Below are 14,886 nucleotides of genomic sequence, written 5' to 3'. Positions count from 1 at the left end.
CTACACAAATGATTCCATACAGACCACAAAGGAATACTGAGAGAGAAAAGTCTTCTTCTACTCCTGCCCTTCTTCTGGCCAAGTCAAAGACTCTGGGCTTCAGAGATTAGTTGCCTCCTTGATAAAACTGGAGGAAAGAACCCCTTCTCCTGTACCGCTGTAAGACTGAAAGCAGAAGCACTAACACAAGGCATGCTGAGGCTTCTGGATGCAAGACACGGGATGCAGCTCTGTGGACAGATCCAGCCATTTAAACTTCACCGGCATGCAGCGGCTGAGAGGTAGTGCAAGGGGCAGCAGCCCCCCGTTGGGGCAGCTCAAGTCCATCTCCTGTAACCAGCTCTCCTCCCAACACCAGCAGCACAAGTGCAGACACTCGCTGCTATGATGTAGCTAAGAGCCCATTTTGTAATGGGGGTTTGCCTCACTCCAGAGAAGTGGAAGTTGCCTATTTGATTAAAGAAAAAAAAAAAGTCCCTTTTGGCAATCCAGAAAAAGGCAGGTAGTAACACCAGTGCTCATAGATTTGTTCCTCCCCATTCCTGGAAGTAACCACTGCCTCCCACAGACACAATATACAACACCCAGCTTAGCTGCAGAAACTGATGTTAATGTATTAGCACAAGAGAAGCTGGGTCCTTAACACAGCCCAGGAGAAGAGACCCCCACCAGAGAGACAAGGCAGTCTGAACACTCCTGTGTGAACACGGAAAACACTTGGGTTATCAGCTGGCAGTTCAGGTTAAGTTATCATCAGGATGAAGAACAGAAGTATTTGGCCAGTTTGGAGATGGTGATGGGGCTGCCAGAGGGACAGGAATGAGGAGGTGGGGGAATCCCTCTGCAGAGGATTGTTAAAAGACAGCGAAAATGAGCATGTGGGAGAAGCAGTTTAACAGAGAACAGCAGCAACCTCCTGCAGAGCCTTAAAGGCATCAAATCCCTCGATCTCAACGTGGAAAGCACAAGTGACTTGCCAAAGGTCCTAAAACTGGTCTGGCTGTTACAAAAGAGCACCTCACTGACAGCACCGAAGCACAACGTGTTCTGGCTGGAAATCAAGTATGGCATTTTGCAGGGAGCGATGGTGCTTTGCCAGGGCTGGGGATGCTGCCATGCCATTGCCACATTAAGGAGCAGACACAGTTCTAAGCAGCTCTGTGCTGTTGCCAAGACACTCCGTTATTTCACACTGCTTTTTCCTGGCACTACCATGAAGAAAAGCCATTTAAATTAGGCAGCTCAATCGCCCACTAAACTTAGAGCTACAGCAGCATGCAAGTGGTAATTCCCCCAGTAATTCCATTCTCCAGGCTAAACCAGGAGAGACTTTAGCTCTGCAGTGGCTCTGATGTTAACAAAACACACAAGCTCATTCAAAACAGCCTGCAAGGTATTAAATGTTTTATCTAATTCTGCTGTTGTTGTCAATAGAGCCAGAGGCAGTTTTCTGCTCAGCAAACAGTTGCAATCAAAAAAGGCAAATGTACTGGGTGGCACATGGAACCAATGCTGAATAAAACAAGAGGATTAATATAGGGGAAGGAATTAGAAAATAAATAGTGCAAGTAGTTCTAGAAGAACTGGAAAGGTTGGACTGAAGGGGAGCCACAGGGTGGCAAGACAGACCAAGCACCTCCATGCCTGAGAGCTACCAGAGCTATCAGAACAGGAAACACAGTTCCAAAACGTGGGTTCTTACTGCCATGGATGGCAAAGCCAAGGAACACATTGTATGCCCATGGCAGCAACGATGGGCCAGAGGAGGCAACACCTAGACCTGTGCAGGTGACAGTGCTTCCTGACTTAAAGGTTGGTGCACAACATCTCACTTCTGTCAGTATGGAGGACATCCAGCTGGGGAACAGATTATCTCATATCATTCCAGGCTGATACAAGATAAGGACCTTTCCACTTCATGCTGATCTTAGCGGACCACATGTCCAGTCCAGCACAGGCATCAAATGGGCAGCAAGTTAAAAACCATCTACATAATCAATGATGCAATATTACCATATCTGCAGGTCTAGGATAACTTGTCTTCTATCAATTTCTTTGGTGTAGGCTTTTATTCCATTGATTCTAGGGCACTGAAATAAAGACAAACAAGACAGGACATAGTTAATATCTTTCAAGTTAAGCCCAAGTGAAAAGTCCTACTCACTTCCATCAATTGGAGTACAGAAGCATTCATTAAAGACTTTGCACAACTGCGTGTAAAGCATGAGTAAACCACACAAGTTTTTCCCTTAAATACGCAGCGTGAACAGCCTTGGCAGTCCGCAAACACAGGGCTGGTTGCAAGTACCCCATGCTGCAAGCCTTACGTAGCACTGAAAACTCCTGTTGCAAGGGTGTTACAGAAAGAAATGTGGATTTGTGCCCCTTCTTCTATCTCCAGCCCCATGCTACTGACAGCTGGTGGGAAGGGATGCGTGTGCCTCCTGTGTGATTTTTCCTTCATGGTGAAGACACTTAAATCAACATGAGGGAACAAAGGAGGCAGCAGGGCTGTACCAGTACCATTTTGTTAAACACTCAGAGCTGATAAAGAGCTGAACATCAGACTCCCCTTGCACCTGAACTTTTCAGATAAGACTGCACCGCAAGTGTTGCAAAGGATTCACACTACCTTCTCGCCAAAGTGGATCTTGGTAAAGGTGCACGTTTTCAGATGTACATTCTTTGCTCTGATTTTTGGTTCAAGAACTTCTTTAAATGTTTTTTCCAAGATTGTCCCAAAGTATGGCCAAGCCTGTACAAGGACCTAAAGAACAGCAAAAGCAGAAACACACTGAATGTTTTTGTATAAGGTACCTTTTGTTGAGAATCAGACACACACATTACAGAAGACCTGCCTGTTAACATCTGTCCTTTTAAAATACCAAGTCACATTTCTGCTCTTAAGTCATCCTTACGGAAGGATCCATCTCTGTTCCCCAGAAAAGGAATTTGTTTTAGGAACTGAAGGGCGAGTTTTCAGCACCATAGAGTCTATTGGCCACTTCTAACCACAGGGGCTGAGCCAGCAAAGCCCAAGGTTGAAGTCTCTAAGGCACAACAGTCCCTAATCACTCTAAAGTGTCATAAAGTTCCCTGGAGTTAGGTTTGTTTAGAGAGGAGCGAGATAAGCTTTCACACCAAAAAAGAAAGTTTGCTAAAAAGAAAAACAGGACAGTTACTGGATGCTAATTTGCAAGTTATGCTGTTTTGCTTTGAATTCCACAGAGTTTCGTTCCAGTGAGAGCTTGACTACACCTGCTGATGGGAGCACCTGCCTCAGAGCTCTCTGGGAACTCCTCCGGTAAGAGGAGATGCCACTACTTTTGCTAAAATAATAATAATATACATGCACACACATACACATGTGTAATACACACACATACCATACACACGCTTGCTTTTTTTTTAATATCTCAGAATAAAGCATCGTGGTCAAATTCATCAAACCTGTACTGACCAGGCACACCTTTGGCTCTCACCAAAACCGCAGGCGACAACTCTATACTTAAGTGGCTCCAAAACTTAAGTACAGTCACTGACACGGTTGAGCTGTATTGTAGCGATTTGACAACTTTCTCAGACTTGGCTCGCAGAGTTTGCGCTGTGAGGCAGCTCAGAGCAGATGGCCTCACAAACTGGAGTCCAGAGCTCCTTACCTTGTTCAGCCACTCCACTCGTTCAACATCAGGGAAGTGAACCTGGATGTAAAGAAAAATAAAGTGAGTGCCACGTGCCATCTGTTTCGGCGTACTGCCACACACGGAGAAGACACCACAGAGCATGGAACAAGATCCCTCTGCCTTCATGTGTACATCCTTTTACAAATTTTCAAGGAGGTAGTAAATTATAAAGGCAAATAAAATAATAAAATACAGTAAAAGGCAAAAGAACACACGTGCACTGATGGAAACCAGTATGCCTCTGGGCACACTTACATGATTAAAGCAAGTGTCATATCCTGTTCGTGATGCAAAGCAGCATTAGATTTCTCATCCTTCTCTTGGTCATGCCTTGGGAAGCCACAAGAACCTCCTGACCTTCGAGATCACGAGCTTCTCCTGTACTGGCTCACCTCAACCAGGACATTGCACTTTGGAAAATAAAAACCTGCCTGGGAAACTCAAGCTATTGGTTGCGGCAGCATTTCCCTGCTAATACTAACGTAGTGCCAATGGCTTCATGGAAAATAAGCACTGTAAGAGTTCAAGCCTCTTAGCATACACTATCATGTGTAACAGTCCAGTGTTTTCACCTCTCAGAGCTTTTTAAGATGCTAAGGCCAAATTAAAATGAAATAGTCACTCACGCATTGTGGTTTCAAGCTGGACACATCAAACGCCAACAAGAAGTTCCCCGAAGTGATGACTTCTTTAATCACCATCAGGACAGTCGGATATGAGGCCACTCTCAAGTAACTAACTGGTCCCTCAGACCTCACCAAGAAGGTGTTGAGTGAAGAGCCACAATCGCTTCACTACCATCACACCTTAAAGTCTTACGGACGCGGTATTTTCAGTCCGTGCTACAAGGTGGTAGCAGGTTATTGCAGAAGGGAAGGAGGGTGCAGCAACTTCTCAGAATGGACATTTGGGCCCTGCTCAGCTCTACGAGAGCGCCCAAATACAAAGGGACTCCCTCAACTACCATCTAGCCTGATAATAGCAATTGGGTAGGACAACACACTACTTCCTTATACAAGAGCTGTGAATTATACTCTTCAGTCAAAGGCTTGCTGTTTAATTCAGCAGCTTTCAGAGAGGTCCTCAGAGATGCTCAGATGCAATGGACAGGAGCTTTCCTTTTATTCCAGCTTCATGTATAATTTCAGAACCCATCTCTTTTGCTCAAATAATGCTTCAAACTACCTCCAATTATTACATTAAAAAAACAACGTGATATTACCATACTCTTTATAAGCAACTTCTTTTGATGCTCTAAATAGCAACTTTTCCATTAAACAAGACAATGCAGGTTCACTGAAATGTCAGCCTACCCAGCTCTATTTGCATGATAAAGTGAGAACACAGCACCAGAAGGGACAATCAATACTGATGAACCGCTGCTGACATTTTACAGTAAGATAGATTGTGTGAATCTGGGGACCTCCACTTCACCTGCCAGCCTTTCATCTTTCACCAAAAGGTCCTCCACCAGGGCACATAAATCCTGGGCAGCCTGAAGGCAGCTGGTCCCCAGCTCCAATGCAGCTGCCAAGTGCCAGTGTCCCGCAGCTCCAGATCAGTCACAAGCATAGAGCATGGCTGCAAGCAGCATGGCGAGCTGTCCAGAGGGATGTGACCCAAAAGGAAGGACACACCAGGACTCAGGGCAACAGTTCGGCCACCACATCCCAATGAAAGTCACAGCCCACGTGTGAGGTCCACCAACGTTAAGAGGAGGAATGTAGCACAATATAAACCACCAAAGTTGGCTGGGATTATTCACTAGAGCCAAAGCTGCTAGAGATGCAACTGCAAGAGGCAGCCAAGAAGCAAGCTGGTGGCTAAAGAGAGCTGGAACGGCACACAGGAGCATCAGGAAACAGGCAAAAACCATGAGGAGGTGGCAGCAGCTAGGCCCACCTTAAGAAAAAGCAAAATGGAATTCACTATTTGAGCCACAGACAGCCCAAGGCAAACTCCAAAAGCAACTGCAATGAATCACATGTCACCGTGTCACACCTCGGGTTGCTGTGGTAGGATTAGCAGCCGCTTGTGATACATTTCCATCCCGCTTGACACCCCCTCATTCCTGTGTCTGCAACACAGCTCCCGCCCAGGCACTCTGTGCCTCAGTTTCCTTCGACAGACGGACAAAATATTGCTGCTGTAGCTCAAAGGTACCAAAGATCACCAGGAGCTCCTTGGCTAAGACAACAGGGCTCTCACAGAGGCAAACACCACAGAAACTGGCCAACTACATGGCTCTGGTGAAAACCAGCTCTGTGCCTATTACAAAAAGCCCCCAAATTTCAGAGCGTTCCCAATACCAAAGGTCAGCTGCACTCAATGGTACGAATTCAATGAGTAGTTCTGCAAAAGCAGCAGAGGTTGGTATCCAAGTGTTGCGTCTAGGTTATCTGCTGTCTAGTAAGACATAAGCTCTGAGCAAAGCCTCTCCTGCCCACAGGGTACTCCCATAACGTGCATGTCCCACTAGCAGAAGATAAGTTCTGCTCTAGTTCAGCCCAGCAATACCACCAAGCTCTGTTCTTGACCCAACAGCTTGCTCCAAGAACTTACTGTGTCCTAATATGTTTTGGAAAAAAAAAAACAAACATCTGCAGTTCCACACTTTTTAACCATATGCTCTGGACTTCAGACTCACTTCTGACCCTTATTACTGCTGAGAGCCCTGGCAGCAAGGTCTCATTCTCGAGTTTGCCATCAGTACAGCACAGGTAAGAGAAGCCCAAAACACTTCCTACTAAGCCTGGAAGCAGCCACCAACAGCTGCCAAAGTTAACACTATCCCAGATTAAGACTTACTCGTGTAGCCTTGGGCAAGTCACACTATCAAAATCAGTTTTCCCCATCTACAAAAGCTCATACTTCGCATGCCAATATTTTAGAAATGCTGCAAAGATTACTTAGCATTTGAAAAGATCTTTGAAGATCAAAAACACTAGGTAAGGGCCAATTACTAGCAAGTAAAGAAAACGTGTACGTTTCTGCATGGCTCCACCTTGCCCTGGAGCAGGCCACACCAACAATCAGAGCAACAGCAAAACCAGTGTCTGACACAACAGTGCAATTCTGTTCAAATACAACACAGGAATCTACCCACCAGTGGTTTTTTGTTTGTTGGGGTTTTGTTGGGGGTTGGTTGGTTTGTTTGTTGTTGTTTTTTATTTAAGGGACAGTTTTTTAGCTCCCTGTGCTGAGGGGGAAAAAAAAAAAAAAAGTCTAAACAAGCCCTTTGCATGAACAAGGAATTATCAGGCAAAGTTTTAAAAGGACTGTTCTGTACCCAGTAATATCAATTTCTCCTGGTAAACGGAATTTAACATCAGGAAGAAACACAGCATACTTGGATGTTCTCACCTGCAACCTGCTAACAGCTGCCAAACTACCTGGAGAAGTCACCACCACCCCCAGGGGCCAGAACGAAGATGGAAGGCCAGCTACCTCTGCTCCGGGCACTGACTGATTTTACAAAAGTCATGCTAAACGCCGCATAGGCTGAAGTCTGAAAATCTCACCTCTCCAAGACACAGATCTGACTCTGCTCAACACGAGCAGATTTCCAGCCTGGTTTTCTAAGGAAGCACAGCCTGCCCACGTAAGCTGTCTAGCACAGGAATGCCTCTATTCCAAACTCGCTGGCTGGTTTCAGCCAAGAAACTAGTTCTGCAAAATAACCCTGCAAACTCCCCGAAACAGATGGTTGAGTAGATGAGGGAAACCCTCCCAGCATCCCCCCTGAAGGAAAGGCTGCAATATGAATGTATCGCCTAACAACCAACACAGGACTGAGCAGAACCTGAGTCACATTTGAAGGAGCCACTGCACCGCTCGTAGGGAGAACGGTTTTTAACCAAGTAGTGCAATCAATGATTGGTCTTAACTCTTCACTGGACAGTTCCTCCTCATTTTAGTACACGGCAGGTGAGGAGATGACTATTTACCAGTCCCCGAAGACACTGCCATTGCTTCACACCTCCAGAACCTTTCCTAGGATTACAACACTGCAAATCCAAGTCATGCTCCCCCTAGAGTGAATTGTATTCCTACTCCCACCTCTGCATGTCAGGAGAGAAGAACACAAGGGACATTTTTAGAACTGTTTCAATTGAAGGCTTACGAACACTGAAAGGCAAAAATGAACGACAAAAAAAGACAACACCACAGAGCTGGTGAATAGACAGCAGGTGAGAATCAGCCTCCAAGTCTGGCCCAGAGAAGTAGAAGATCAAAGCAAGGAAGGGGATAGAAGGAAAATTAAAACTGAGTTGGAAAACCAAGTACAAGCAAACACAAAGTGATGAAGAACAAAAGGTACCAACATAGGAAAGGAAAGGAGGAGAAGTCGCACAAAAGCTAAAACTAAAAGCAAATGGTGCAGCCCCTTTATCCTCAGATCCTACATCCCGCCTTCCGGCGGCCAACTCCAAGAATTCACAAGTTTGTAGCGAAGCCCCTGAAGAGAGTCTTACTCCACCTTCTCTGTGAGCACACGCTAGGGAGACAGTGGTGAGATCCCCCTTAAGCCTTCCCAGCTCCATCGGCCTCTCCCCACACACCAGGTGCTCCAGCCCCAGCCCATCTCTGTGGGCTCTGCTGGAGTGTCCGCGTTTGCCAAAACCTCTCCTGCGCTTGGGGAACACAGCACTCGTGGTGCAGCCTTGTGAACGCCCAGTACAGGGCAACCAATAATCCCTTCCATCGACTGCCTGCCCATGCACACCTGCAACCACAAAACCTGAGAACTTTTGAGATTGTGTTTGTGTGTGCTGAGGGGTGCGACTCTGATTTTTCAGCAATGATGAGGATGCTCAATTTCTTGTTACCAAGATTCAGTGCACTTGAAGACAAAACACAACACTGCTCTCACAGCATCAGGGCGAGAGCTGACACCGCCACACTCATTAACGCTCTGAGCTGGTTTAAACACTCTGTCAATACAAACAAGCAGAAACCTCATTCAGAGACAGACTTCTGCGCCCGGCGGGAGGGAACATGTGCAGGGAGTTGCACCAGCTCTGCCAGGAGACCCTGGCCTCACTTCTCAGAAGTGCCAACTGCCTTCGTTTCCCACAGTATTAAAGACAGCCAAGTGCTGTAGGCTATACAGAACAGTTTGCTGACTATAAATGGCTCCATGCAACACCCCTTACAAATAGAGCTCTTTGATATTCTCTTTCGTACAAGGAAAGCATTTCCCTACCAGTCCCTGAGATGTTTTTAAATGCTAAGCAAATTACGATGAAGGAAAAAACCACCCTCATCATCCTCCTCCATTAGCCGACAAAGGCTACCAACAAGTAACCAAAGACATAGAATAAAATGTGCGGCTAGAATTTCAAGTTTCTTCACTGTAAAATCTAGAGCAGCTAGGAACAAATGTGAAGAGTGAACAGTGGCTGGCTTTCCATACTATCAAGGGATGGCTCTTTAAAGTTAAATATTTGGTTTTCAGCAGGCAGAGACTATTATGCTTATAGATTTTTTTTTTTTTTTTTTTTTTTCCAAATTACACTTTTTCAAAAGAGACGGAGAGAAAACTTTCTGGATGGGAAAGTCTAAAATGAGTATCCTCTACACCAAAATACCCGCAATGCAACAGCACATCTTGGAAAGAAGATTTCTGCGGGGATACAGCCTCTATTCCAGCTTACAGCAACACGCACGTTTCCTAGACTAAAACAACTTCCAGCTCGGTGCCGGCTTCACTGAGCGAGACTTCGCAGTCCGAGCCCTCGCTACCCGGTCCAAGGCACCGCTGCCACCTCTTTCCCCCTGCCCTTCAGCCGCCCGCTACCCTACACCCCGCTCTCTCGGGAGCCCGCAGCGCCCCGCTCCCGGGGGCTCCCGCCGCCGCCGCTGCCGGGGGACGGTGCCGGCCCCCCGCCCCCGGCCCTCACTCACCCAAGCCGGCAGCTGCCGGGCGGCCAGGCCCCGGCACACCGCCTCCCGCTCGTCCTCCAGCAGCGCGAAGGCGGCAGCCAGCCGGTCGCGCTTCCACCGCCGGTTGTGTCCCCAGCAGAGCCACAGCGCCAGCCCCAGCAGCACCCAGCTGCCGCTCAGCCCCAGGTACCCCGCCAGGTAGACGGGACCGAGCCATAGCAGCGCCCGCGCCGCGGAGGAGAGCAGCACCCGCGGCAGCGAGCCCGACCGCCGAGCGGCGGGGCGGCAGCCGGCGGCGGGACCCATGGTACTGTGCCGGAGCCCCCCCCCCCGCTCCCAGGGGTCGCCCCTGCCCAGTGCTCCCGCCCCGTGCCGCCGCCGCCGCCGCCGCCGCGGCTGCCGCCTCCGCCCGGCGGGAGGGGCGCCCCGCGCCGCCGGGACACCCGCCCCGCCCCGCCCCGCCCCGCCCCGCCGTGGCGCCCCGCAGCGGGCGCGGCGCGAAGCACCGGCGGGGCACGGCGCGCTGGGGCGCCCAGCCGCGGGCGCGGCGCGGAGGGGGCAGGCGGTAGTGCCCTGCCCGGGCACCGCTCCCCCGGCCCAGCTCGGGGCGACCCCCGCTCCGGCAGGCGAGGGGCAGGCGGCCCTCCCGGCCAGCTTGGCTTCCCCGAGGGGCAGCCGGCAGCGGCCTGACCGGTGGCCTGCTGGTGAGGGGGCAGTCGCCGCGCCCGAGCGGGGAAAGGGGTGAGGGAACCATCATTGAGTGATTTTGGTTGGAAAAGACCTTTAAGATCATGAGGTCCAACCGTTATCCTAACACGGCCAAGCCCACCACCAAACCGTGTCCCTAAGCACCTCATCTACACGTCTTTTGAACACCTCCAGGGCTGGTGACTCCACCACCTCCCTGGGCAGCCTGTTCCCATGCCTAACCGCTCTTTCAGTAAAGAAATTCTTCCTAATACCCCACTCTAAATCTCTCCTGGCACAGCTTGAGGCCATGCCCTCTTGTCCTGCCATTAGTTACTTGGGAGAAGAGACACATACGCACAGCAGGGTGGCTCCCACCTGCCCAGGGTAGGTCCCCTTCAGGCTGCAAGGTGTGGGATCACCCACCACAAAAAGGGAGGCTGCCCCTGGAGGGGCCTGGATTGCTCCAGCCATTGCTGTGGGCCATGTCTTTCGGTGGACCTAACCAAATCCCACCGTGATTGCTTGCTGCTTAATTATAAAAGGATATGAGGCAAGAACAACCTGTCGGTTCTGGACACTCACTCCTTGGCAGAATAAAAGTACTTTTTTCCTCCCGCTGTTTTGATTTTGGTGGGGAAATTGTGAGTGGTCAGGTTTTGAAATACTGAGAATTATGCATTAGGGGGTGCAGAATTATTTGGGAACCCTAAGACATTTTTTGAGATGCTGGGAGTAACCCAGAAACATTAATTCTATACCTTTCTGTACACGCCTTAAGAGATAGGCAGTAGTTGTACAGTTCTACACTGTTTTCCACTGCAGTTTTCCCTGGATCAGGCAAATGCTACTCTTTGTTCGGTGGATAAGTCGAGAACATCAGTGAACGATGCCAGCTTCTATTGTGGCCCCTTTTTCATACCAGTGCACAAGATAACAAACGATGAGCCAGACACAAACCTCCAAGAAAAGGAAGCTGACCATGACTGGGGAAAACTAGATTTGGCCCCCGCTTTGCCATGGAATTGATATTTAATTATGGGTTAGTCAATAAATCAAACAGTACTGCAAGTGATCCTCATTTGTATGTTAATCATTGCGCATGACTGATCTGGGATAGAAATCAGTTCAGGCATCTGAAAAACATCAAGCCTCAAATGCCTCACATTAGACAAACTCACGCACGAGCCATCCACTAGTAACAGGTACTTTTGGAATCAAACCCCCTAATCTTTCCATTCTTTCCAATGAGAATTAATACGCTTTTCTTCCTGGGGGTGTTGCAAAGATAAATCATTATAAAATACACTTAAGAAAGTACTTCTTTACACAGTGGGCAGTAAACCTCTAGAACTCGCAGGAGGCTGCAAGGCAGACAGTGTCAGCGGGTCCAAAAAGGGATTAGACAAATTCTCAGACAACAAGGCCCACAAACGTACTCCCGAACATCATGGATACCACAGCTGTGGGTGCTGGGGGAGGCTGAGGGAAAGGGCTGCAGGAAATGACTGGGCTCATGCTCTCTCTCTAAACGGCAACTCCTATCGCCACCGAGAGCAAGTGGACCAGCAGTCTGACCCCAGAGGGCGTTTCTGTTTGTAAAGCTGGGAAGAAAGACTAGAAACTGAGGATCTAACGGCTGAAGGAGCATCTGCCCTCTTGATGTCATACTTTAAAAAACATGCAATGGTTAGTTTGCATGATCACAGCACCAGGAGATATGTTCACGTGCAAAAACACACCTGGTTTTCTTCTAACTGTGACCAAAAGACTGAGGCTGACTTCTTATTTATTTTTCCCCACTGCCATTATAAGCTTTGTAAAACATTTTCAGCATGACATTTCAGCCATGGGGTGATACTTCCTATGGATAATCTCAGCCCCAAAGTCTTACCATTCAGAAAAAGAGAAGATTCTGAAAATATTGTGGCTCTTTTAGTGATTTGAAGACTTAGAAGGTTGCCTTTGCTACCAGGAGAAGCTATAATAAAAGATAGATCCAGTGTTTTCCTCCTTCAAACTACTGCTCTTGCAGAGTTTGAGATATTTAGCTCAAACTCAGAGAGCTATGCAGTGTAGAAACACCAACAGGTGGCAGCTTATTGAGAAGGAAAAATAGTGGGGCTGCAGTGAAATACATTTCACTGATTTCATAAACTACAATTTTCTGGTTTTTTTATTATTCTTCACTCAGCTCATCACAAAAACCCAGGTTCAGGTTATACGAGCCCTCCCTCTGCACAAATGAACAGAGCACTTTCAGTCCTGCAGCACAGCCCGCAGCTGCTGTTCGGTGAAGGAGGTGCTTCCATGAGAGCGGAACTCCGGGTCCCATCCTGCACTGTCCCCCAAGACCCTGAGCTCAGAAAGAGTCACGCTCTCTTGGGCACTGCTTGTTCCTTTGCCGCCAACTTCACCTCGTGAAGAGACAATTCCTTTCTAGATCTAAAGAGGTTTTAGGAATTTTAAACGATTACCCAAATAATATAAAATTTCTGTAAACTTTAGCTCATACTACTTAAAATTTTTAAAGTTGAACAAAAGAAAATGAGTACAGGTGAAAAAATTACTTTTATCACCCCAGGTTACACAGAGAGCTGTTCTCAAACCCAACTCATGAGAGCAAGATAAATCAGCAGCCCACAGACCTCTGCTAACTCTGTTTATGATGGATAGTAGCTATCCTTTAAAAAATAATTGTTTCCTGTAGTTTTCTTAAATGTCAGAGGAAATACTGAATCACCGATCAAGAGGACAACATAAGACCTATCAATTTCCTACTGGGGAAAGTATGATCTTGACTGCAGCAGGCTCCTTTCAAGCACCAGGTATCTGAGCCACTTGAAGCCAATCTTATTTTAATTACAGGGAAATTCCACAACCTGTTTGTCCCAATATACACAGGACAGTCATTAAGGTAATGACTCAAGGCTACTGTTCTGGCCTGTGACCATCTTCACCTCTGATTTGACTTTAGACAGCACCTCTGTAGCTTATTAACACCATGACAAAAGCATAGGTTGTAGCCAATTATGACACAGAGATTTTACAGAAACCGCAGGGCTTTGAAAATGTATTAGTACTAAATTTGCTGTCTCTCAAGCTGGCCATGGTAACTAAGGCAACCCACTTTAAAGGTGGGGAGTTATGAAAAACCACTGCCAACGCTTTTTCTTTTAACTGTAGAGAATATGCAAAGGAATTATTCTGAAATATCAATTTAAGTGCATACCAGTGAGATATCAAAGGGTTTACTGAAGATGACTTTCTAACTTAACTTTCTTGCACCTTCAGGGTTTGTGACTGGTGTGAAATTCTGGTCAATACTGCTAGCAAATATTAAAGGCGCACTATGTCCTTTCCCTGTGCATCCACAGCAAAACAGAAAACACTTATGTAAGGACAGAGCCTTACTCCTTGCGTTAACAGAATGACTTCTGTATCAAGACCAAATGAAAGCAATCGCCCCTTTTGGCACTCCTTGCCTCTTGACAAGGAATTATCGTTTAGTTTCCTCTGGGTTCATAGTCTCCGTCCATGCACTGTTCATCCTGCCAAGCAAAGCCGTATCCAGACTCTGCCTATCACAGGGTGAAAGCCTTCTGTCTACTCCTATGGTCCATTCTCAAGCAAACATGCCCACTGAGTCCGGAGTGCATGTCCCCAGGGAAAGCTGTGGCTCCTTCATCATGCCTGTCTCTGTCCAGAAATGGGCAGCTAAAATGAGCCCACGTTACATCATTCAGCCAGGTATATTATTCTGGTCATGAAAATAACTATGTATGGCCTGTTTTGGGAATCATTCCATTGGCATAAAACAACACCAACCTCAAGCCTCGCTGTGCAATACTGACTAGCTAAACCGTGCCTGATCTAGGAGTAATCTATAAACCTGGTCTGGACTGTAAAGCTAACGTGATTTCTTCTCACGTGAAAAATAACCACATGCAGAAGACTGCCAGACCAGGGCTTTCGTTGGGAATACGTGCAAAGGTGGGCAGGGGGTCCATGACCCTGGCTTTCGAAGGCTCTGCTCCACCGTGCTCCCTCCCCCATACGGTGCCTTGTGCCTGCCTGGATCATGGCTTCTCGCTGCTTTCGTGCAACGGCAGCAGAGAGGCACTGAACAGCTGGTACTTTTGGCCACGTAAAAAAAACAGGAACAGCAATTTATTTCACGCATCCACTTGTTCTTTCTACAGCGGGGCCGATAGCGTGAGGGCAGCGCGGCAGAACGCAGAGTGGTGAAAAAGGGTGGCGCGGCCCAGTGCCCCTGGCCCGGCCTTGTCCTTCTTGCCAGCAAATCCCGCGCTGCTCTGGCCCTGCGAGGCGCGTGGACATCGGGGTCAGCAGAGCACTGAGAAAGGCTGCGTCCTGTACACACGAGGTGTGTAACTGCACAGGTGAGGCACGAGAAAGCGGGAGGATACAAAGCACAATCTAAGATGGCAGCAGAGGGAGGGAAAAAATCAACTTCCCTTACGGTGAGGACAGCATTTTCCAGTGCTTCTGGAGATGGCCTGCGAGCTGGAGCTGTCACTTCCCTGGCTCTGGGGACGAATTGGATTGTCACACAAGACACATCAGCACACCTCGGTGTCATCTCGGAGCGTGCCCTGCCCCGCGGGCA

The 14,886-nt window shown here is 48.0% G+C and overlaps 1 protein-coding gene across 1 annotated transcript in view; it reads right to left on the bottom strand.

The window, feature by feature from the left end:
- ESYT3 (extended synaptotagmin 3) overlaps window positions 1–9,875 on the bottom strand; it is a 32,246-nt gene extending 22,371 nt beyond the window's left edge. Inside the window, exons 1-4 of the mRNA XM_086465360.1 lie at window positions 9,591–9,875; window positions 3,660–3,701; window positions 2,633–2,767; window positions 2,014–2,090 (exon numbers count right to left, since the gene is read on the bottom strand). Coding sequence (XP_086321486.1) covers window positions 2,014–2,090; window positions 2,633–2,767; window positions 3,660–3,701; window positions 9,591–9,875 — 539 coding nt within the window. The remainder of the gene's footprint in view (window positions 1–2,013; window positions 2,091–2,632; window positions 2,768–3,659; window positions 3,702–9,590) is intronic.
- Window positions 9,876–14,886: the final 5,011 nt, after the last annotated feature.

This window comes from Leptosomus discolor, chromosome 5, assembly GCF_034619465.1.
Source record: "Leptosomus discolor isolate bLepDis1 chromosome 5, bLepDis1.hap2, whole genome shotgun sequence".
NCBI classification, from domain to species: Eukaryota; Metazoa; Chordata; class Aves; order Leptosomiformes; family Leptosomidae; genus Leptosomus; species Leptosomus discolor.
The sequence above is the reverse complement of the archived record's forward strand: the minus strand, read 5'-3'. Positions and strand labels throughout refer to the sequence as shown.